General features: G+C 32.4%; 1 protein-coding gene across 4 annotated transcripts in view; it reads right to left on the bottom strand.

Annotated features, from left to right (window-relative positions):
* Nucleotides 1–26,257, bottom strand: part of LOC113515937 (protein gustavus) — a 74,696-nt gene that overhangs the window by 10,876 nt on the left and 37,563 nt on the right. Inside the window, exon 1 of one of the 4 annotated variants that reach the window (XM_026900234.3) lies at nucleotides 22,239–22,613. The exons of 2 other annotated variants lie outside the window; for them this stretch is intronic. In XM_026900234.3, the coding sequence (XP_026756035.1) occupies nucleotides 22,239–22,342 (104 nt within the window). In that variant the 5' untranslated portion in view covers nucleotides 22,343–22,613. Of the gene's footprint in view, nucleotides 1–10,340; nucleotides 10,504–22,238; nucleotides 22,614–26,257 lie in introns of those variants that run through there. One more of the 4 variants, XM_031908843.2, reaches the window with a different exon arrangement.

Here is a 26,257-nt window from a genome sequence, read left to right as displayed (position 1 = left end):
TTAAGCGTATATAAAATAATTACATCTCCTCCCGCACAATGAGGTTTTGTAGGTACGTTTCTGTCCTTATCCACCGATTTAGAAAGGTTTGCATTAGCCCAATCAGTTGTTATTTTAGGATGCTATAACAATACTATATATATTTACCTAATTAAACGTAACTGTTATTTTAGCTAAAATGTGTCTTGGATACAACGACTAAAAACTGCAACGTGACAATAAACTGTATTATCAGCTAATTCACAAAATGCGGACATGAAATTCTCGGTATGTAATATATCTATAGATGATAAATATTTTCCACGTCGTTTCAACAGCAGGCTAATGATGTCACTTTGCAACTGATACGTTCAAACCGTGGGAAAGTAGTGCAGCCGTATGGTGAGAGATAAAAGTTTGACAAATAGACTTGTACTTTTTTGGTCTAAGTAAATGTAAAACCCGGGTGCGGCTGTATGCAATACCGTTCACGCTCGGTGAGAGGTGAATGGAACAAGCGAATGTTGCTAGGCCGACAACATTAGCGTGTGCCAACGCGCCCGAACAATGAACTAGCTAAATGACGCTCACTCTGTGGACGTCACTAATGTAAATACAGAATCCCTCGTAGGTTGGAGAGGAATTGCGTTGTTAAAAGTCAACGCCTTACTACCATCAAATTTATCTTTCAATTGCTATTGATAATTTTAGTTCCACCATTTTTATTGCAGAATGCGCGAATTTTTGTTATTTACCCACATGATTGACTCTGAACAATCATCTTTAGGCGTAGGTGTTTATAAAATCATATAAAAAATAAATGTAAGGTGGCCAAATAATATTCACTTCTATTTGAATAATGGTGCATTTAGCCCAAAATTATTTGGTGCCCACCTTAGAAGCGGAACTTTCAGCTATGAGCAAAGACACATCCATAACCACCTACATATACACCTTCTTTATCAGCCGAATAAGTACACCAATGGTAAACTCTGTCAATATATAAAGTAAAATAGCAAAACTATGTATAATAAATATACATTCTATCGATATTGGGTCAAGGTAAAACACAAAATACTGATTGGCAACATTTAATTTGGTATACAAACAAATACGATATCTACAGCAGAAATTGAAACGTCCCGAAAGTGAATTGAATACTGAACGAGCCTGTGGAGGGTGGATTAATTGTTAATTGGATCACAACACGTACATTTATTATTGAACCAAATTTAAAATGCTACAATATCAAACAGTGCTTAATTGGAGAAATAAAGTGGATTTTGTATATGAGAACTTCCATTTTACGTCATCTACTAATTATGTTTTTTTTTGAAGAGCCATACATTTATAGCGTTTACAAAATCGAGAAATCGAAGTCGTAATGGATAACATGAAACGTTAATATTTCTCGAGTGGAATGTAGAAAGTGGCCTCTTCGATATAAGGGTCATCTTGCGAAATGCATGTGACCGAGCCATCTAGGGATATATTAAATATTGCACGCACCTTTTGAACTTCAACTTCTCATTATCCATATCATTAAGCAAAGTTGAAAACATGGTAACCGTTAATAATAATTAATAAGAGAAATAAAATTATTCTCCAAAGAATGAATAAATTATATATTGCATTTATTCATCAATCTTAATTGAAACTCAAATAGAAATATTTTTTGACCATAATTTTATATGACTGAAAATGGCAAATAAACACTTTTTGTAGTGGTAGTATATGACCCATACAGTAAGAATCTTACATAAAAAAAGGTTTACTGCGCAATTTTTATTAAACCGTTTCTCGGCGAAAATTTAAACAAAGTACAAGCCTTATATTATTTCTGTGTAACTAGGTATGACTTTTTCTGTGAGATTTCACCAGCTATGTTTTCTTTTCAGACTGAAATAGAACACCATACATATTATGTATTTCTTAGCAAAAATGGGTTAGATAGTGTATAGCAGTCCCTGGTAGATAACTTACCAGTTTGCTATACTAAGTTGCATAAAAATTTAAACTACATCACAGTTGCCCACGATGACACGATGAGAGCCCTTGGGTAACGTATGTTTATGATATGTACCTATAACATTTTTGTAGAATAGCCGATTCAGTGATTACCATTGTCTCGAGTGTTTTCGAAAAGTCTAAGATATAATTTCAGGTAAGAAGGTAAAAGAAATCTAATCTGTGGTAGCAAAATAAACAACTCCTTGTAAAATATCAATGAAACGGACAATTAACTGCAACACAGAGTGCATAAATTGCAAATAGTGAATAATAAAAATTGTTTCATGCTAGGTAAACAAACAAATTCTTTCTTCAATGAAATTCTGATTATGTCCGCCCTTATCTCGATTGCGTTTTAATTAGCCACTTGGCTCGGATTTCTGTAGACCTCGACATGACGGCGATGCACTATCTCAGGTTTAAGTAACAATTAAATAATCGCCAGGGCGTGTCGCGGCAACCTTGTGTCTGTTGCCGTGTTGCAACCCGTGTCAAGGAAAAACCTACTTCACAGTTTCCCTGGCCGCGACATACCTACTTGGAAGTTCGCATGCAACTACAGAAATAAACTTTTTAGTAGTTTTTCTATTTTCTAGCTAGTGAGTTTTTATGTCATTGTTTCTCTATGCCATAACATACGTGTAATAAGTATCCTGTTTATGAAATTGTATTTTCATTGTGTATTACGTTATATGTAGCGTGTCTCAATTTCTCTATGACCTGAATAAATTTGCAAATCAATGGAAATGAATTGATTTGTCAGATATTAAATATATAAAATGACATTTAGTATTTGTAAATAAAAAAGGAGGTCGATATTGTACCTACAGTATAGATGATAATCGTTATATAAAAATATAATGAATAATGAAATTGATATATAATTTAATATTGTAATTCACAAAAAAAAAAAAAAACTTCAATCGTGGCAAAAGCAGTTAATTTATAAACTAAACAGATTTCATAAAATTTCTATGTGACAAATCTTTAAGTATATACTTGCAGGTAATAAAAGAATTTCCTAATTCGTATTAACTGATGGAGTTATGAGGTAAGAAACAGAAAAATACAACCAAATTGAGAACCTCCTTTTTTAAAATCGGTTGAAAACGCATACAATTCACACAATAGTGTTTATACAATCAAAAGAATGTTTACAATCTAGCTAAATAACTGCATAACACTCAAGAAACCCGACATATCATATAATATGAAGTTATTGACTTGAGCTTGCACAGGTCGAATGGTATAAGAGACATTGAATAATGGTACTCAACTAGTGGGTGATGATTACATAATAAGTCGCGATGTGGTGTGACAGTGCGCGCGCGCATGTTGCGCTGATGCATTCGTGATGTCAAGGATGCACAGTGCGGCATATTACAGTGACGCTATTGTGCCATGGTCATTCTTAAACTGATATTAAAACGTTATAGAACAAAATACATAAATTATAAAACCATCAATATATATATATCAAAGTTATGAACAAGAACATTAGTTTTCGTTAGTGCTGATTTTGTAAATAGTATGGGAAACTAGAGTAACGAAAATATAATATACGTTAGTTGCATGATAAATCCAGTTGCATTCCCTGTTTAGTAACATGCCGTGACATCACTTAAATATGAGTAAAATATTTTCAGAAATTTTAAGTTAGATCATTAGCGTGAGATCGATCGGATTGATTAGAGGTTATGAGTAATAAGAATACGTTTATGTATCGATCCGACGTTATTGTTTGTTGATTAGCTCGGTGCATAGCATAGTTAAGGCGATTCGAGCATGCACCGGTAGTAGAGGGCCTTGACTGCAATGCGCGCGCGGCGTAGCATGTCAAGGGAGCGCTGCTTTCGCTGACACGCCTGCGCTGAACCTAGATCTCATGAAGCTGAAGGAAAATTCTTATATGTTATTGAAAACAGTATAACTAAAAAACAAAAGTTTAGAAAACTAAAAGAATGCAAATATGAAATACGGTTTGAAGATATAAAGAGCTGATATTTCAAACGGAGGAAAAACTGGGTCACTGAATATTTTCTTGGTACCAGCATACTGTACCTTACACAGTGTGAAAACCGTTTTGAATATGGCCTTTATATCAGGAGTTTTGTAGGTTTAAATTGACATATGAATAACTGACGTGATGGTGCATCGTTACCATAAAACAATGCGATATAATTGTTATACGTATGCAATATGTGACCTTATACAATAGATTTTATCATCTAAAGAAAATTTAACGTTAAATATATAAACTACATTGTAGGTGTTAAATAACCTAATACACTATTAAATTGCAAGAACGAAAACGGGAGCAGCGTAAATCTGAAACTCGAATTGGAGGCGAGACCCGCGTTAAGAAGTATGGCACGAAGACAAAGCCGAGCAATCTTCTAAGTGGTTGGAGAGGCCGGCAGTCGGTCGCGGCCGGCGGCGGCGCGGGAACAAAGCCACCCCGCGGGCCGTACACCCCGACAGATAAGCACACCCTCCGTCGCCTCTCAAATGCCTTTAGCGCTACTGAATGAGCCCGTCTCTACGCAGCCGAATGAGAAACTTAGCAATATCTTCTTTGGGAAACATTTCTAATGTATATCTAATGAGGAATGAATAACGTAATATTGAGTTGAAATTTATTCATGTTCTGGAAACAAAGTAATTTCAGTACCCCTCGAGATAAAATAAAGATATCTATCCCAGTAGCAGAGAAGGCGGTGCGCAAACATGGTTCTATGCGATTTTGATATGTAACATATAAGATACACAAGAAAACTTTATACTAAATCGTAATAAATAAATAGCATTTGAGTTCCTAATATATAAACTGCTACTCAATTCAATGTATGTTATGTTTATTTTGAAGGCCTTAAAAATATGATTTTAAGATTATTATTTAATAACTAAAATACAAACACGTATAATGTTAGAATCATACTAAATGCCTAGACCCTAAAAATGGAGTAACCAAGTATAAAAGCTAAAATCTAGAATGCCCTATAGTCAAGAATAGTCTACTAAATTCATTCGTCCGTCCGTATGTCGAAATATGATCTCATTTATGAAATTCTAATGTACCTTATGAAACTGATAATTTCAGGACACTTTGAACATTTAAAGTTTATTAATCTTATTAATTAATCAATAAGATATTTAGTCCTAATAAATTGTGTTCAGTTAATCACAGACATTATAATTTTACGGTAAATGCAACGCAATAATGCAAAGTCAAAATTATTTTTTGTAACAGAAATAATCATTGATGTGATTATCAATAGGTTGTACGTAAGATTTGTTGCAGTTTCACATAAAATATCTTTATGTGCATTTTGTATTATTTTTAGCGATTCATTCTTGAATAAGAAAAATGAAGGAAGCGTGAGCGCTACTGTAAAAACGATATAAAATTAATGTTTAAATTGTTATAATATCTGATGACATTAGAGTTCGGAGTACCTCTGTGGTAGCCTAAGGAGCCAACATAGGGTGCTGCCAAACTGAATTATTCATGCATTCATACTTCAGCCGTCAGCTCGTCGTAATATGCGACTACGGGTCTACCCCCATAAAGGAAAGTAGCCGTAAGTTTGAAAATACAGATAAGTATTTTAGCGGCACGAGAATTTTAGTGTTCTCGCATACAAATTACTAAATTACATGCAAATTTACATTACTTTTCGGTTAGAATATATTATTTAATGTATATATATATATATATATATATATATATATATATATATATAAAAAGGTATTTTTATTGCTGGATGTGAGGTCAATGGCAATTGTAATTAGTAGTAATAACAGTTTCATTAATTTTATTTTTATTATCACATTAATCTTCTAGCAAGTCACAAAAGTCATTGATTTTGATCGGAATTCCGGGTTTATATAAAAATTATGAATAATAAATTTAAGAAATAATAACATAGAACTAAAATAATATAATTATAAAAGTGGAGTATTTATTTGTGCAATAATTATAGCTTATATACGTATACTGAAGCAATATATAAAGTACATATTTTATAACTCGGGAAATCACAGTAGTAATAAATATATAAAAGTTGTCTAATATCAACAAAGATTCATTTATTTTAATTTAGGTAACTTTAATAAAAATACGATCAAAACATGTCGGTTTTCTCTTTGTTTGTGATAATTGTTAAAGCTTTAAATAACATAATAACAGGATATAAACTACTAAGTTGGGGATTAGCAGGAAACACACTTATTTGCTAAGCAAATCGCATCGGCAATGCGTGTTCCACGTTGACGACGATGTTTCAGGCGCTTCCGTGAGTACAAATATGATCACATAATTATTCAAACAAATGTGGATGGCCACTGTAGTGTAAGGGATTTATGTTTACTATGTGTTATCCAAGTTTAATCTTAAATAATAATACCAACGATTCGCCGCGGATTCGCTTACAACGAACTTTTGGTACAATTAACTTTTGAATTCCTTACATATTACAAAAGCTCAATTAGGACGTACTGCAAAATCCCTTGTACGGTTTAAAAGACAAAAACGGAGAAATATATAGAGACGGACAGAGACTTTGTTTTAAACTATTTAGAAATAAAATATAATCAAATATTAATTAAAATAATGTGCAATACAAGTCTCAGTTGTATCAATAACTCCTCAGTATCCTTCCATAGCTATAGTATAAATATAATCATAAAAGGTAGATGTGAACCACGAAATATTACGATGGCTGGTAGGAACGCGCAGACTGTGGAACGAGAAAAAAAAAAAACAAAGATTGTTTCATTTGTTTTTCTGTAGAAGGATCAACAATCCGCTGCGCCTTGTCTTGGTGGAAACCGGTATGAGGCGAGGTGGTGGCCGGATCAAACGCCTCGCGGCTATCGACCATAATTTCAATGTCATACTCGCTAGGGTCCTTGAAAGTATTTCATGCCAATAATTATTTGTTATTACCTAATTCAAAACAGACCATATTTATAACATTTCTCATATAAAAATATAATAACTTCTATAATATAGTTTTATATATTTATAATAGTGACCCGCGCCACTTGGTTATGGTTTATTAAAATTAAATACAGTTCATGTTACTCTCTGATAAGGTAGTTTTCTATAGGTAAAAGAATTTTTAAAGTCGATTAAGTACTTTTGCCAACATTTTGAGAAACAGCATCAAATTTTTCCATAATATTAGTTTAAATAAAATATATTATAGAAAGAATATTATGGTACTTATTATAATTTATTTGCTCGAAATGTGGTTTGTGTAAATGGTCTTAAATGACAACAGAGCCTTATCTAAAGGCATGCAAATTTTGTCTCAGTACATGTTAGCATTTTTAGTGGCTTACATTTATAAAATAAAAATTATTAATTACATAAGTTTAAGTATCAGATTATTAATCATATATCAATTGATCATTCTAGCCTTACTCTTTAGAAAAACTTGTTCTCCGTTTTATGAAATATGATTTTAGACAAAGAATCATTTTTTAAAGATCTTTTTTCTTTAATTAAGTAATTTTTTTGTAAGTGCTTGTGTGGATTTACCCACTTTGCTGCAAATTGTGTTTACATGGATTATTCACGCTGTGCACATAATTTAATTAGATTGTAACCTAGCTGTATCACAAATGTAACTTATATTTTTATATGGTTATGATCTGTTTTGTCTAATAAATAAAATAAAAAAAGTGTTATGTATAGAATGAATATTATTTTTTATTGCGCATAATATAAAAACATAAATAATTTAAGTAACTATTATGAATAAGAAGATATTATAAACTTAAAATTTTCTTGAAAAATATACATGTTTTTGTCGCTGTGTGTAACGGATGTTTTCATTTAAGCAGGATCATTTCATACAAAATAAATAATCAGAAACCGTGGCGAAGAAAAAAAAAAAAGAACAAATATGCATTTTACTGTATGAGTAAAATGCTATAAATAATAGACAGTACAAAGGGCAATGGGATTATGTAGCGTATATATTTATCGAGCATGGGGCTGTGAGTGGGGTCAATGACTTGCACCCCGCCCCACAGTGGGGCACAGACACAGGACGTGAGTCACTTGTGGGGTTACCAGCTACTGTCGGCAAAAACTACCCTTGCTTGCAGGGTAGCTACGCGTGTTGTTGCATGCGCCACTCTTTATTGTAAATTCTAATTAACTGAACATTTTGTTAGCTGGCCCATTATATTCTTGATGAATTTAGATTGGGGAACTTAGATATAAATTGTGATTTTAAAGATTATGTATAGGTATAAATTATTACTTTATTTACTAATATAATATTTTTTTATTATACAGTAAGGTAAAATCACTAACATTCATATGTTAATAGATTAAGTGCTAATGTTGTCAGTAACAAATGTGGAAATGTATCTAGGCGGATTAGTGTTATTCGAGTACTATCCGTAATCGGTATTCATACATGAGATGAATTACACTACTAGAAATGCTTATAAACGTTAGTATTAGGTTCTTCTTGAAGTTTCAGTAGGAGGCAAGGTCCTTCCGGGAATTAGTGGCTGTAGGCATACTAATGGTGGCAGAACTGAACAAATTACAACTAATTTAGTACTTATCAAAAATATCTATACTTGTACCAAAAGCGTTATCTATACAAATTTAAACAATATACATTTAATACATAAGCACAAAACAATGTTTGGTTTTTGCAAATATATAGACTTTTCAAATAATTGTATGTATATGTAAGTACGTAAAACGGATTGTGATGTAGTGAGTGAAAGCGGCGACATATGCCGACCCCATTCGCTTTACGAATTGTGGATCTCATCGCCATATGGTGCCCAGACAGCTGATTCAACTCTTTAGGTATAAACACAGAGACACATTTATAATTTGAAAGTAGGTTAAATTGAATACGATGGTCGTTCATTTCTTATAAAATTTTTAGCATTAGATAGCGTATATGTTTGATTTAAGAATTAGACGATTGTATAAAATGCATTAGGCACATAATGAACTAAGGATGTTCTTTGTCAATAAGAGATATCTTATTGACAAAGAACATAATGTTTAAGGGAAAGTATGCAGCATGTTTAAGGGGTAAACTAAGGTAAATCGTCCTTCACCTAGGACTGACTGGGCAGCGATCCTGAGTAAGGTGCTTGCTTGACGGGTATATTTATAGACTGTACTTGCGACTGTGAGTATTGCATGTGTTTTGTTCACACACGTATACAACTAGTTTCGGTCACAACAAGGACAATGCACCTAAACACCATGTCCATTTTGCAAGAATTTGTACTGTAAATGTCCATTTATTACAAAGCACGTCAGTTGCGTGACTCACATCGTTAACTACCAAACTTTGAAGGCGGAAACTTAGCAGTGACGTAATGAGTATTGTACTTATTCATTATAATAAGATCGACGTGAGAACAATCGCTTCAAGGAGAAGGCGAGCATTAGCAGTCGGACAGCCAGTTGTTCTAGAGTTCCCATGAAATGGAATAGTAGACGAGTGAGGGTAAGCAGCGTGGCGTCAATAACCTCGGCGGTACGGATCGTGGAGGTTGCAATAAATACGACATCGGCGGCGTTGGCCTGGTCAAGAGCCTTTCAAGGCCGGGAGGCGAGGCGGGGAGTGCGCCTGCGCCCCACATCTGCGATTTTGTCTGGCCACCACAATTTTTCTGCAATCGCTTTACAGATTTCACTGAGTGGATTCCTCAAGAAAGAAGTAGTAGTAGCATTGAAATATCATTATGCTAACGTAATATGGTAGTAGTTTCACTGTTTATAAGCTTTGTATCTGGATATAATAGATGCGTAGGAAATATAAACCATCTAAATAGTTTTGCTTATTTTGGATCATTTTGGCAAGGTCTCTTAAATATTTCATGATTAATGATATCTGATAACTAATTCTGAAGGTATATAACCTTGCGAAGGCTCAAAGAGAAAATCGTGACCGCCAATTTTGTTAAGATTACGTGTGCTCGGGTCGCAGGTTTCGTAAGTTAGCCTATCAAGGTCGCAACACTAATGACTTTGTACTTGAAATCATAACATTGCCAAGAATTATTATAGAAATACTCGGGCTTGTTGAATCCTTGTAAGCACAATTTACAACAGCACCTTTATTTATTAGCAACATTGCTTGCGGCGATAACACTTCTATTATTTGACATCTCTAAGAGACTTCTATAGTTTTTTGTAAGTTTGTCAAACATTCAGACACAACACAAACATTAAGAGCATTTGAAGGGCCGGCAGGTAAATGCGATGAAAAGAGACGGCCGCACGTCACTCCGAGCGAGGATTCAACAAAGGATCGACTATTCGTGACAGGAAGCATGGTGTGGCGATGCGAACTCACCGCAGATCGAGGAAACGCGCGGCTCTTGTTCTCCTGTCACAGGACATGTCGTCAGTAAACCAGTGCACTGTGATAACCACTTCACCAGCTAGACACTAACATGCTTGCGAAGCGCGCGCACGTCCGCGCACTACGTACACTACCACCGGCCGCGAGAGAACGCGCGCACTGAGCCACGAACGGCGGCGCGAGACCTACCTGCCGTTTCCGCGGCGCGGTGAAGCGGAGGTGCGCATCGCGCAGCGCACGCGCAGGTACGCTTCGTGCACAGGGGGACGGCTGCTCTGCTACATATTACTACTACGACCCGGGTCATCTTGAATCAGAACTTGTCCTAAACATTGTTTTGGAACCACACAATGGAATCGATTACCATAATGGATGAAAATGAAATATACCGAATTGAAAATATCTTTGAAATTTCTTATTAATTTACACTATTAGAGATTTCAAGGAATAATAAACTGAAATATATTTTGTTAAATGAGAAGTCGTTACAGTTTACAGGATTAACAACATTCGTCTTTGCTGATTATCTATAATTAAGGTGTTATGGTTTTGTAATTGTTCTAATTAGAAAGTGTTGTATGTTACTTACATCAAAAGAATAAGAGAAACTAGAGTTATGGATTCGCCCTCATTTACATGTGAATATTGTATGTACAAATATGAGTCATTTCCGAATGCCCGACCAACTTTCACCAATGCTCGTGCTCCGATAATTAGCTGAACTGCATAATATATATAGTACGATTAATCCCCTATCTATATATAAATTAATATATATTAAAATTTTAGGCTATTAACCGGATAAAAAGTAACGTTGAGAATATATTTACTTGTATTAAGGGAGTTTTTTACCAGAGGGAGACTTTGTACAAAAGTCGATTGCTTGGGTACCTCTATCCCATTCGTGTTTCAACCGTGAAGCAGTTGTGTTTGCATGACTGTGTTTCGGTTTGAAGGGTGGGATATGGCGTGAATTTACTGGGTACAGAGGAATAACACCTGAGTCCTCAGGAATGGCAACGCATGGGGGGTATCATGGGTGAAACAGTATAGTCTGCTATGTCCATGGTACTGCTCATGTCTATAGGCGACGGTTACCACTTTCCATCAGGTGGGCCGTCAGCTTGTTTGCCATTCTAAGTTGCATAAAAAAAAAAAAAAAAAAAAAAAAAAAAAAAGTTTTAAACAACTGAGAATATGCAAATAGCTTTTCTCTTTGTCTGGACAAAAGTACAGTTACCAACTCGCGTTAGCAGCATTCCATTAAAGAAAATTTAGTAATGATCCTATAAATATAAACTAATAATAACTTTTAACATGACGAGTGTAAATTTTATTGCAATGATAATATAGTTAAGATTGGTAGTTATAAGGAGTATGGTTAAAAAAAAAACGAAAAAGTTAACATTGTGTGTGGTTAGTGCGACTACCTGGAACACTGTATGTAGAATGAAAGTCGAATCCGATATTAGAAGGGCACACCTGCGAGTATGTGACGTCATAAAGTTCCTTCACCTGTCTGGTGGCCGGCTATTCGTCAGTCTCACGCCACCCTGATAGCTATTCGCTAAATGAGACCTGTCGATGACAGAGACTGATGTGCGATTTGACACTTTAATAATAATATTTGTTGTTATTTCTATAATTTCTTGGATTCGCAAGATAGAATTCGAATCAAATAAAAATTACACAAATGTCACTGTTTAAGATACTAACATCAAGCGATAAGAGAAATGTACAATTTTATCAGATGAATACACTCACAAAGTGTCGTCCTAGTAGTAAAAAAACTTTTATACCTTCGTATTGAGTACACTGAATACTCAACAATAATAAATATGAAAGTGGACAGTTACAACGGATGCGATGTAAATAGTATGAAATAATAGTATCCTGAACCTTTCCTGTACGCCGCTTTTCCTCGGTACGGTGTCGCAAACAAAAGCTGACCGGAGAAGAATTCCTGCCGGATCTCGGAATAACCGTTTTTTTTTTATTACCTACTCAAATATAATTGTTACTTCTTTTTTTCCTGTGTTCTCCGACTGAATTAGTTTATTGTCTAAAAGTTTGAAACAGAATGAACCCATAGACACCCTTATATTTAAAACAGGATAGTAATTAACAAATTGTTCTTATCATTCATAACAAACTGCCGTCTGGTCCCGGCATAGAATGAGCCACTCCATCCTTTCCTGTGGGTGTCATAAGAGGCGAGTAAGGGAGTTTAATAGTCGAGGGATGGACAGCAGCGCCCCTCTTAAAACATCACCAAAAGTCTAACTACGGTTGCCAACACGCCTGCCAAGCGTGGCAATTACTGACAAACCTCTTCTTATGGAGGAGACCTATGTTTAGCAGTGAACAGTTAACGGCTGATATGATGATGATGATTCATAATTAAATTATTTCTCAAAAAAAAAATTTCAATTTTAGCAAATCCAGTTTTCTTTTTTATATCCATAAAGGTGGCAAACAAGCATACAGCCCGTTTAAAGGTAAACGATCACTATAGTCTACGGACGCCTGCAACACTAGGAGTGTCACGTTTTATTGATATAAAAATAATAAATAGTTATATTGATTTAATAACTAAATTACTGAACCAATTTTGATAACATATGAAGTATTATCCTTTTCCAAATTAGTTTACAACTGACGGAGTTATGACATAAAAATACATCAGAATTGAGAACTTCCTTATTTTTAGAGTCAGTTGTTTACTGAGATAAAAATGGGGGTTATTGTTGTAAGTTCATTACATTGCGATTTTTGACATCATGCTAGCAAATATATAAAATTAGACAATCAACAAAATCTAACATATAAAAAGGAAATGTAAATATGTATGTAAGACACACAATGGAGTCATTAGCATCAACAAGGTCGTAACCATGAAAACTATATTGTTATTTCCCTATAAGAAATATTCAATTCATGGTAGAATACTAACGTAGCCATGGATGACGCGAATTCATTCGATAACATGTGATACAGTCTTATTGGCTATTTTTCATAGAGAAGCGTACTTCATGAACTCATATCTCTTAACATGGCTGACGTTTATGTATATTGGGAAAGCACACAATATTAGATATATTTTGTAGTTATTATGCAAAAGAGATATAAATTTCATATGATACAAAATATATTGTGATATTATTTTGACAAATAACTACCAACAACATCATAAAGTTTTATTATAAATTCTCAATTTAACTTTAAATAATGGATGACGTTTTTTATCACCCACACTACCCTCTATAGTTGACTCCGGTTAATTCATAATATGTGTACGTAACATAAATAAATAATTAGGTGCTATAAAAGGTAATAACGACAGGCATAAAACGTCTAGTTGTGTTCGCATTCTGATTTTAATTACTCAAAACATGTTCTTATTGTGTTGTGATTCATATTTGTTTTTGTTTATTACTTATGCCGGCACGCTACATTTAAATACATATAATGAAATGTATAGATACTTACATAATTGGACATAAAAATACATGTTTTTAAAGGCATTACGTAAATGTATGTAGAAACGTCAACGTCAAAACTATTTTAAATAAAATCAATACTATAAAAAGTATACATTATCTAATGATAAGCGTTTTAAAAGTGCTCCACAAACTTATGTACCTATTCTCACATTTTGTTTTAGGTTTGTTATATCACAGAGTAGGTAGTAAGGGTAAATACGAAGAGGAAAATACAATACACAATTAAAGGAGTACAATAATATTATTAATGTATAGATGTTAAATATGGTTAAGAGACAAAGGGAAGGAAAAGTGCTTGAATGATATGAAATTCTGGCGACTGAAGAGAATGATACTGTTAAGTTGGCTGGAAATAGTGACGATTGAGAAGGTATTGACAAGAACAAGTTATAGTAGAACATAAAATTAAGCATAGGGTAGGCAAGATGTTTGGCCACCTTATATAACATGACGTAAAGAACATCTTGGATGGAAAAGATAGAAGGTAATAGAAGAAGGGGAAGACTAAAAAATTATTACGAGACGCAAATAAAAAAAAGATTTGGTAGTTAGAAAGTATCAGTTATGATTATTACGTATAGTTTAAATTTACTTAGTACAGATTTTTATAGTAAAACAGTCAAAATGTTAGCCGTCACCGGCCACTCACACAATGCTACAAAACACATAGGTTTATGTCGTACGTGTTCTCATACGACATAGTTAAGATTATTGCCTGGGAGAGAGCCAATTGGAGAAAGATACATAAATTAGATGCCGTGACATCCACTCTTATATTCGAAGAAATAGTACGGGCAAAGTATTTTTTGATCTTTTATTTTTTTCTGACTTTAGGCTGTAGTAATACGAATATATTATTATTACGTGTAAACTTTTTAATATAGGATTATTATTGTGTATTGTGTAATTAATTATAATAATTTTAATCATTAATTAACGTTTTATTCTTTCTGTCTAGAAAAAATAAATTATATAAACAAAGAAAGACGGACCTTATAAACAAGGTTTTGAATTTGTACAATAAAATGATAGAAAAGTTATATCAGATTACCATCTTATTATATTTGACGTGCTCTACCCTCTTTATCAGTATCGAAGCATTTCTATTTACAACCACAAATAAGTTTATATTAAAATGCAATCGGCCCAGCATAGGGAAGGTAGTTAGTAGGCACATACATAATAAAACGTTAAATGCACGCGAAGCTGCTATTAGGAAATGGGCGCTGCCGCAGCGAACAAACGATAACGATTTCACTAGGCAGCCATAGTGAATGGAGAAAATTGCGCTTTTCAGCGAAATGAAAGCTCGCCACCGTTGCAGAATTCCTACTAGATAAAAAAGATATAACATTTTCGGCCCCGACTCGTTCCTTTGATATTTATACCTTTATATACCGCAATAAATCTTCAACAAACCTAAATTAAAAATTTTGCTTGTATTTTATTTACTAATATCGTAAAGTCTAAATTTTGTTAGAATTCTTTTAATATTTTGTATTGTTCTTTCATTTTATAGGTTAATCAATGTAATAATTACTTTTGTGAAATATGGATTCAATGTTAAAAGCAACCCTAAATAGCATTTGTAGTTTCTTTTATTAAGAGCATGATCCCAAAAGCTTCGCAAAAAGTATAACAATCAGAAACAGTATTTATGGGCAGTGTTCTTCAAAGGTCATGGGTCAAATAATGGAAAAATCCTTGACGATGACGTCTGTATATAGTAGATATTTAAGAAATATTAATAATGAGGGGATTTAATAAGAACGTTTCAAGTTCAAACGTTCAAAGGAAGTTTTTTAGAATTTTTGTATATCTGTCTGCTTGTATATTTGTTCCGGTATCACGTAAAACTACTGCATCAAATTAGGTGCGGTTTTCACAATTGTATTCCTGAAGATCGAACTTAATATCTGGTGTATGTTTTACCTTGATTATTATTTATAATATTTATACTATTATTATATTTCTTTTGTAACATCTAGACCTCATTATTACTTAAGATCACATCAGGATTGTAGGAAAATGCGCAGAAAAAATTGATCATAAAAAAAACATATTTATAATGTTAATAAAAAGCTACGTTTTCATCATAACAAAATTATAGTCCCACTGCTGGATAAGTTTCTTTTTAAAAGAAATACACCATCTTTATCTTATAGATTAGTACTTATAATAACATAATAGACCAATGAGTAATCAGAATATTGATCTGTAATTAAAAGTTCTCAGTGACATCTACTCATAAAATTCACCAAAGAATTAAGTCCAAAGTCTTAGTAAGAGGATGAAAAACGGTCGACCGGCGGAAGCAGAGCAGTGACGTCGCTTCAGGGGTACAAGGAAGAGGAACCGATGTGTTATGCAACAAAGGTCATTGCAAGTATACAAAAAAAATGTTGACGATAATATTTATTATATTACTTGAATAGTGTTAACGTTTAGTTAGTTAATAATAAATTAAGATGTTATTCATAAACAACAGCGATTAGAAGATAATTGGTGGGTGATTAACACGACAGCAAATACTATTGTTTGCAGAAATGTATACAAATATATGTTCTGTGTTACGCATATAAAAAATATCGTTGAATTTAGAATCGTCTTCGTTTAAAAGGCGCTTAAAAAGACATATATGATATGAAGCGAACTCAATGTTTGAATGTTATATCATAAAGACGAAAGGTTAAGGTTGTATCATATACTTTGTGGAGACGTTTAGAACCAGTCGGCAATGATCGACGCGGAAAATAAATTAACAGCTACACAAAAGCTTTGAAGATCTATTCCGCGTTCGAATCTAACGCTCGAAACAAATCCAGTATTGTTCTGTTCTATATTAAATAAATTCTCCGTTGAGTGTTTCACTCCGCCCTACTTTTTCACATTATAATTAAAAATATAATTTCAAAAGATATTTTAAAAACAACTTAGATGACATAAATATTATTGATATCAGAGCGAAAGTGGAGCGGAAAACTAAAAAAATTATAACTTATAAAAATATCATAAAGATGCCTATACGAGGTTTAGTCTAGTTTTATTAATTATAGACATTTGAGTAAATTTATTGTAAATCCAATGTCGGTACAGTACCAATACAACAATCCTATGGTTATGGAAAAAAATCCCTAGTTTTGATATAAAATTCCCGAAGCGAACAGGCGGTTATAAAGAAGGGGAAAAGAGGATGTTGAGAGATTGAATTATTATGGTAAAAAATTCTATTACCTTTTTTTACGTTAATTTTATTGTTATGAAAACGAATTTACATGTACTACTAGGTAGTTTGGGTGAATGATATGTGGTAATATGAACAATTTTTTTTTTCAATTTTCACTAATACTATAATGCTAGAGTGAGTTAGTATTTATATTTCTGTTTGTTCATATAAATTGATTATAAGAATATCTGTAAAATGTAAATTATGGAATTGACATAATTATTGTGCGTATATTATGAGTAAATCAATAAACAAGTTTATAGATACGTGTTTTACTACCATTTTGCATTATTCCATCAACGACATCACTTTTGTCTAGAGAGCCAGTAATGGTAGCTACTCTAGTGTTGTTTTAGTAACACTTCAAATGAATGTCACTATTTCCGACGAAGGATTTGGGAAAGCCGGCTTTATGAGACAACGCTGTTATTTGGGTGGAGAACGGCCGGCCCGCTGAGCACCGAGCCAATCTAAATTCTATCAGCCATCAAAGCTTTTAAAACAAAATTAAACTAACACGAAACGTAGCGTGTGCAGTTATTTCCAGCTTACATATAAATCGATCGATAGCCTGTAATTTACACTTTACTACATTTTAAAATCGCTTATTTTAAAGTGTGTTACGACGTAATGATAATATGGTATATAAGTATTTAAGTGTTGAGGTAAAAGGTTTTTAAAATATGAAAGGAAGAACAATAAATTTAATAAGTTAGGTAAAAAAAACTATTTTGTAAAATAATCACTAATTACGATCACATTGGCGAAGATGTATCAAGATGGATTCTTGAACAATTATATTAATAATGCTTTAAAATATGGCGAAATTATTATAAAATTAAAGATGTTTTATTAATTATTTAGCCTGTGAAACTTTAATATACTTTTCAGTACTTTTGTAATTAATGAAGGCAAGTATAAAGTAAATTATTCTTTTCTTTTTTTCGTTTAATTTGAAGTAATAAAGAGTACCTAAGTCTCAATCAATTTAAAAGATAGATAAAATATACGAATTTAATCAGAAATGGGCATATATAATTGCTGCAGAACATACATTTTTTTAACACACCGACTCGTAGGGAGAGCAGATTTTGACCGCTTTAGTATAGAGTTTTAAATAAATAAATAATATGTATCATAGTATTATAATAATTAGATTAAAATAGGAAAATAAATAGAGTTAACGGTGCAAGAATATACAAACAAACTGTGACACTAATACAGTACGAGCAACCGTTAGCACTGCAGTGCTACAAAATGCAAATATGTATTATATGAGGCTTTAAGTAAATTAGCCCTAATGTTTATATACTATGCATAATATAACTGTGTGTACTGATGTCTGTAGACAAGAGATATTTAATAAAAATTGATATGAGGGATCTCAATAAGAGCAATAGAAATCAAAACAATATCTTAATCTTTGTCTGTCTTTATGTTTGTTTCGGAGTCATGTAAAAATTACACCAATTACTGGATGCGATATTCACTACTGTATCCCTGAATGTCTAACATAAAATCTTGTGTATGTTTTTATTACCTACTTGCAAAATCCTTGCATAAGGGCAAAAAGCTCATAATATCTATGTTACTCATAATAACACACACATTTCCCGAATACAGAACATTACATTTGTGGAAACTGCATCAATAACATTCGAATGGTATTCCCTATTACACCGCTCATACAGAGAGAAACAGATTAATAACAGTCTCTCTTTTAGACTATGGAAGTATTCTTGTTGTCGTTATTAGTTATTATTAGTCATATTGTATCACCTTGATAATATAATAGAATTACTGTGCAAATATTGCCTTGGAAACTGAGACCTTAACATGGTCATAAAGTACTCATGAGTTTATTGCAGGATTGCCATGGATATTGCTATTATCTTTTCGCATTTGGTCAGCGAGGCCACCTTACATTCGTCGGTCCATTTTCGGGAAGATGCTATTTTCTATCTATCTATCCATTTAAGAGCTGCGCTCTTGTCGGTGGAGCTCCTGCCAGAGATTTCTGGATTTCTACTTCGTCTAAAATACGGGTATAATATGTACTTATTAGATTTTAGGTAGGTGACTACATTTAGGTACGTAAATAAACTTAAAAATATTGTGACACTACTAAAACATGACTCTAATTACCCCATAAATGATGATTAAAGTATTGAGTAGAATTATTTTTTAATGGAAAATAAAAAAATCAAAGCACTTAACGAAGTAGATAAAGCACGCATCCAAGGCTTTTAGTATTCGATTCTAGGTGCTAACCCTGTGAAGGTATATGCATTTATTAATTTAAATTATACATTTCAATATTTGAAACATATACACGTTAACGATACGAAATCAGAAAAAGGATTCAAAGTTTCAGAGATTTGTACTAAATTAAAATTATAGATTAATTAACTGATAAATTAATTTAAATTAAAATTGTTTATAAACCTTATTTAATGTGCTTAAGTACACAACGAGTAAGAGGTATATATTTATATGAGAATAAACAGAACGGGAATCGCAGTACTAAGTAAGAATACACTCATAATACCAAGGCCTTCCACTTTCAGAAACTAGTTACTAAGTGTTGACAACACAACTTTCGGCACGCATTGAAAAACAAATCTAAAATTTAAATATCAGATATTATTTAGATTCGAGATTTTGTTTTCATACTATTGAATATTGAGGAATCTCTAAATTTCTATTTTTTGCATACAATACAATACAATCCTTATTGATGTTCTAGTCTACAAGGTCAAACGTGGCTTATGGGAAATATTGTCAATATTATCAACAAAATAGTAAAATATTTGTACATTTTGCAAATATATATTTGTGCATAATATTGTTACAATTGGGCACACAAGTGGTTGGTTGTGGAATAGAATCGCAAGAGACGTCAGTGCGACCCCAGGCGGGGTCACAGACGACATATTACATCCGCGGTGATAACAGATAAGCGAAACTCGCTACGCGTATTTCTGCAAGGATAATATCGCGCACTGTCTGTTATTAGTCGAATTTATGTGCAGAGGTCGGAGATAACACCGTGTCTGTGGCGCTCTGGTTTTTATTTTATGATGTCATTTAATTGGATATAAACTATAGGTTAGAACTGATATCAGAGAGGTAAATAATAAATACTACATAAACGCAGTTTCAATAATATTTACGTAATGATTATAATAATAAACAAACCATTAAAACGACGTATAATATCTACATACTCATATTTATAGTTTTCCCGGGATTCGCTTGCTCGCAATCCATTATTTCCTGTTCTCTTGGGAATTTTGCGAAATCCCTTATGGTTTGTAGGAAACCCTTATGCAAATTTTTTTTGTTTTTATACCGAACAGTTTTGACGATGCGTTAAATTTGTCAGGTAGTATCTTATATTTCACTAGCTGCTGCCCGCAGCTTTGCTTGCGCGGTGACATGTTTTCCCTTTATGTTGAAATTTTTAAAAATCTTTTCTTAACGGATAACTACGGTATAAAATAAAACTATACCCCAAATTTCAGCTTCGAGATTTCAGATTTTATTCCGAAAATTAGTCATGACAATTTAGAAGTATAGATATAATGCATTTTCTTACGTAACTGTAAAATATGACAGCTTTTACACGAAATAAATTCAAGAAAGTGATAATGTGTTTACAATATATTTAGAGCCAGTAATATTTCTATCATTTGTCATGTCGTCCTGGTTGCAGAATTACCATAATTTTACTTTATACAATTTAATATGTATTGATTAGATTTTAAATAGGCCTTCAACATTTATAAACATATATAATTGCAAATTATCACCAAAGTTTGAGTACATAGTTTCAAAATTAAATTCAAAAGCTATGAATTTAATAATATAGATTAAATGGTGGTATCATAATATTTGATAGATAACAGAGCAAATTAGACAAAAGTTACAAGCTTTAGTATCGAATATTCAACCCATCGTTATCGTATCACAATATTACATAGGTGTCCTAAATTTCATGAATATTGGGGTCGACCTCGCCTTCGTTTTGCCTGACTAACGGCTACCTACTTAGGTTTTCTAAGTTATCGCTAGGTCGTGTTCATGTTCTGCCAGTATCTTGTAATAATATCGGTAGAATATAAATCTATATATACGCTATATATGTTTAATACTCCGTCTATGTACAATCTTTAAATTGTCAAGTGTTAATCAATTAAAACAACGAATTTGTATGGCATCATGGTCTGTAACGTCATACAAAACTGGATAAAGTGGTTCTTGAAATAATTTATTAGTTTTTATATGAAAAAGTGTCGGAAGAAATGCTAGCCCGATAAGTAACACCGACAGATTCTAATATGGCAAATGGTTTAAAACCTGTGTTTGCTTCCTACCAGTGTTTATCACAATTTAAAAGTGTACAATTTAAGATGTCATTGTTTACCGTTTTGTTCTATGATTCTGTTTTAAATTATGATAATTTTTAATTTGATTTGTTAAATCGACAGTATTGTGTCTTTTTTAATAAATGTTGTATCATATTAATATTTAAGTTTGAAATTTAATAATGATAAGATAGACTAATAATACTAAAATGTTTGTAATTCACTATTAAAGAATTTGAAAATGTAAAGGGAAATATTCTAAATTCATACATGAGTTCATCATTTGATCTTGCCAGGTAGCCGGATAGGAATTGCAAGTTGAAGAGTTTTGCATTGTTCGTGTTTGAAATAATTGAACAAACACGTATTTAAAATAGTTCCACGTTCCGTTTCGGGACAGTTTTATAATTGTAATACAACATTCCAACAAATACAATGATGAGGTTTCATAATTGAATTTATATTACTGTCCAAGCGAAACATATGTTTTTTTTTATGTATAATACAGTTGTATTTGGTGGAATGTTGTATTACAAATATAAAAATAGAGATGCATATGAAAGTGTCTTTGTTTTGAATTGATTCTTTGGGGAAAGTTGCTCAGTTTCAGATAACAAGATTTTAAAACCAGCAGTAGAAACATAAAAAAAAAATTAACGATTTAAAAGAGTTTGTAAACACGTTTATTTGAATAAAGATTACTTCTATTCTATATAAGTAATATAATTAGGTAAAGTGAAATAAGTGGAGAGTATATAATTTATTTTTACAATAACAATATCTATGGACATACCTTAGATGGGGCAAATTAATAGTAAACGGAGCATCATTCCAAACATGTGAAACACTGAGAGTAATCACGACAGAAGTTGGCGAGACACTTTTATTATACTTCATACATGCAACACTTAGGACACGAAACGATATAAAGACGATTGAGTGATACAATAAAAAAAATCTCAGTTTCGATATAATACTATAGAAAGGAGCACGGGAGAGTAAACTCGATTAAAAACAGATCGATAAAATCAATCCTCAATTGGTAAAGGTAACGGGTAACATAACCAACAAAAGATACAGATGGTATCGAAAACCTCTTTTTTGAAGTCGGCTCAAAACGCCGAACACCAAACTATCGTACACGTGTTCGGTGCAGCGCGCCGAAACCAACTGGGACGTGTGACTATCTATTATAGCGGTGCGCGTGCACAGGCGATCGGTCCATTTCCCCCACGCAGCTCGCTCCGTTAGATGTTTGTCGTTCCGATCATGTGTTTTCCTCGGTTTCTTAAATTATTGCTTAGAAGGCTGACTGACGATATAACCTTTCCCAGCCGTCTACATAGGATCATATGCGAATAAATCTATCAATTTTAGATAGTACTGCACTTTAATTATCAATTCATTAAAGCTTTAAAATATCTTGTTTATGAAGAAACATCTCGTATGATCTGTTTTCATTTCCACTACGTATTTATACGAAAGTGTAATAAATCCCTTTAACAAACAGGTTCTAAAAACGATATATCTATTGTACAAAACTACATTCTACATCAGTAAGCGGAGTTTTAATGGAAACATAAAAATCAGCTTAATACTTAAGAAAATTAAATAAAGATGTGAATAAATTAAACGATATAGGTACAGATAGAGCTCGACAAGCGGTGAGGTTAATGAAATAGGTAATTTCTGCGTTATGTACTAACTTGGTGTGTGCCAAATGCATACGATTAAAACAAGCATGTGTTTATAGTTCCACCAAGTGCCGACAATCACCACTATTAACACATTAAGTGATTATTATATTGTAGGCATATGTCTTCCTTTTTTATTGGGGTAAAATGTTCATGGTTTGCTAAGACCCGCATGACTGACTTTATGTATGAAGACAATAATAGTGATGACGAAATGAATTTTGTATTGAAGATGATAACCTTCTGTAACAAATCTATTGCATGGGAGGGAATTTGTAATTTGCCCAGATATCTGTGTATTTTTATTGAAGCAATTTGATATAATGAAGAAAATTATAAATGGGCAGCTGCATAATAGATTGAAAGCTTTGATATTTGTGGAAGATTGGAATTTTAAGGTAAGGTTTAAAAATATATCTCAAGAACAAAAACAAACAAAATTCTTATTGTTCAAACTTCGTGGTTTTAAAATAGTGTTTTTTATCTTTAACAAACTATGGAATCATGTTATATTTGCGAATCTAATGTTATAACTGACGCAAAGTTCTGCATATGTAGAGCTGAGATAAATCATAAGTTCCGCATACATGTCAAACTCTAGTGCGGAACGAGCCGCCCGGTGGAGATGCACCGCTATGCGTTCAACTTTTTCCATGCATTTGCGATGTACACTGCAAGGCCGTTATTCACCGATGGAGACAGGTGTCGCAGTTATCATCACGTTCTTTGCCGTACGGTCCAATTTCAAGTTTTCGAAGGCGACTTTCCCGTTATTCAGCTTCAAACGTTACTAAGGCTCGAGTGTCCAAATGTAGATAAGTTTTAAATATTCCTGAATTAGAACAAATTCCATTTATAAAAGAAAATTGGCAAATTTCTTTTTTGCAAATTTTGAAATACAATAATACAAATTATTATTTTTTTATTAATTTTTATTAATAATTATTATAAAGTGATCATGAATTTTTGTGGACAAAATTTTAATGATCAAGTCAAACTAGAGATAGTTTGAAATATAAATACTGAATATAACGCATGTAACCTTAATAAATTCATAGATACTACTAATGGAATATGAATAAAAGATCAAGGAATTTTAATAGATTTTATCTAATGATCATTTAATTACTTAATATTATTAGTATTAAATATAATATACCTGTTTATATACAGAATATGATCTAATATGTAAGCATATGGCGAATCTTGCAGATATTAGACCTTCCTATTTAGGATTTTTATTGAAAGTGAGCAAAAAGCCTTGCCAGATAGCTTCGTTGGCCATGTAATAAAATTTCTAAATTTGTGATTTATGGCGTAAACAGCTGCCAACTCGCTAAGGTTGAGGTTATTAACAGGTAGGTAAGAAATTATCTATTGTGTTTATTTTAATTTAATAATTTCTGATACAAACAGAAATTCTAATTCTTCGGATAACAAAAAAATATCAAAATGCCAGGAATGTTTGCAGATGGTTTATGTGGTACTTTGCTTTACTTTACGATATACCATATGCGGAAAATTCAATAGAAATTCATAAATCATTCCAGAGAAGCAGAAGTATTCCATATTTCAGAGGCACAGGAACACTGTTACTATTACGGGTAAAATACAATTGGAGGTAAATACAGTTTGAATTAGTATTAGTAATTAGTAGTAGTAGTAGTAAAAAGACAGTACTGAATTAGTTTGATACTGTTATATTAACATACTTTATCAATTTGGTTATTTAATAATAAGTCTCGTTCCAATTAAATAATAATAATTATTATAAATTATCAAAATTTCTCTAGTAGTTATTTGAGGGTAGAGTACATTCTAAAATAACTTTTATGTGATGATATTTCCATATTTAGGACTTGTGAATGTCAATTTAATTTAATTAATTAAACGTTCTTTTGTTTTTGTTTAATTAAAGTTAATTTTGAGTGTAATATTTATTTATTTGCATTTATTATATCATTTCACCAGAAGGGAGACTGTAAAAAAATCGTTTACTTGAGTGCCCCTGTCCGATTCGTGTTTCTAACGTGAAGCAGTTGTGTACGTATGGATATGCTTCGGTTTGAAGGGTGCGATATAGCAGTGAATTTACAGAGTACAGAGGCATAATATTTTAGTTCTCAGGAAATAGTAAAGTATGGGGGAATCATGGGCGAAAGAGTATACTCTGTTATGTCCATGGTACTGTTCATATCTATAGGCGACGGTTACCATTTTCTATCAGGTGGGCCGTCAGCTTGATTACCATTCTAAGTTGGGTAAAAAAACCTTTTTTAAAAATGATACAAAATGCGGCTTTATCGGTAAGCATTTTCTTCCAGACAACTTTAGGTTGAGACACTACATATATATTATGATACATATAATATGATACATAATATTTTAATGTGATTTCTGCAGTATTTAACGTCTTTCTTGGTAAATAGTTTTGAGTTAAATAGAAAACTTATATGTATACTTACACTAAATAATTTAACAATCTTCATTTTAAGTCGATTAAAGTTGTTTGTATTAATTACCTGCAACAAAAATAAAAATAATTAATTCGAGAAAAAATATTTTGTATTTGTTACAAACTGAATTTAGGTAAGCGTGTTTCGTTAAAAATGATCTGCGTAGAATATTGTATACTTATTATATTTTTAGTGACAATATTTATTTTGTTTATCACAAACAAAAGAAAACATCACAAACAAATAGAAGGCGGCGATCTTATAATGAAACGTGGTAATGGTCGTTAAAATACTAGACAATAACAATGTGTATACTAGGTTTTGGTGACAAAATATTCTTGCATTGCACACTAAATACAATTTTATTACCAACAACATATATATTTTCTATATTAAATCTTGGAGCGAAGGCTATGAAGTAGACAATATTCAAGATCATAATGTTATACGATGAATATGGAATAAGTTGGAGAACAAGACGTTAAATTATAATAATTAACCGCCTCCATAGTAGTATAGATAGGTTTAATTTTTCAAATTAAATAAATTTCAATATATAAATTTAATTTTACTATAGTGATGCGATCTCAGTCAAACAGTGTCTATTACAGACCTGCTTTGACTGCCGAACTTAAGTTCTGAAAATATATTAAAATAGGAAA

This window comes from Galleria mellonella, unplaced genomic scaffold, assembly GCF_026898425.1.
Source record: "Galleria mellonella isolate WM207_F2 unplaced genomic scaffold, CSIRO_AGI_GalMel_v1 utg74, whole genome shotgun sequence".
In the NCBI taxonomy this organism is placed as follows: domain Eukaryota; kingdom Metazoa; phylum Arthropoda; class Insecta; order Lepidoptera; family Pyralidae; genus Galleria; species Galleria mellonella.
The sequence above is the reverse complement of the archived record's forward strand: the minus strand, read 5'-3'. Positions and strand labels throughout refer to the sequence as shown.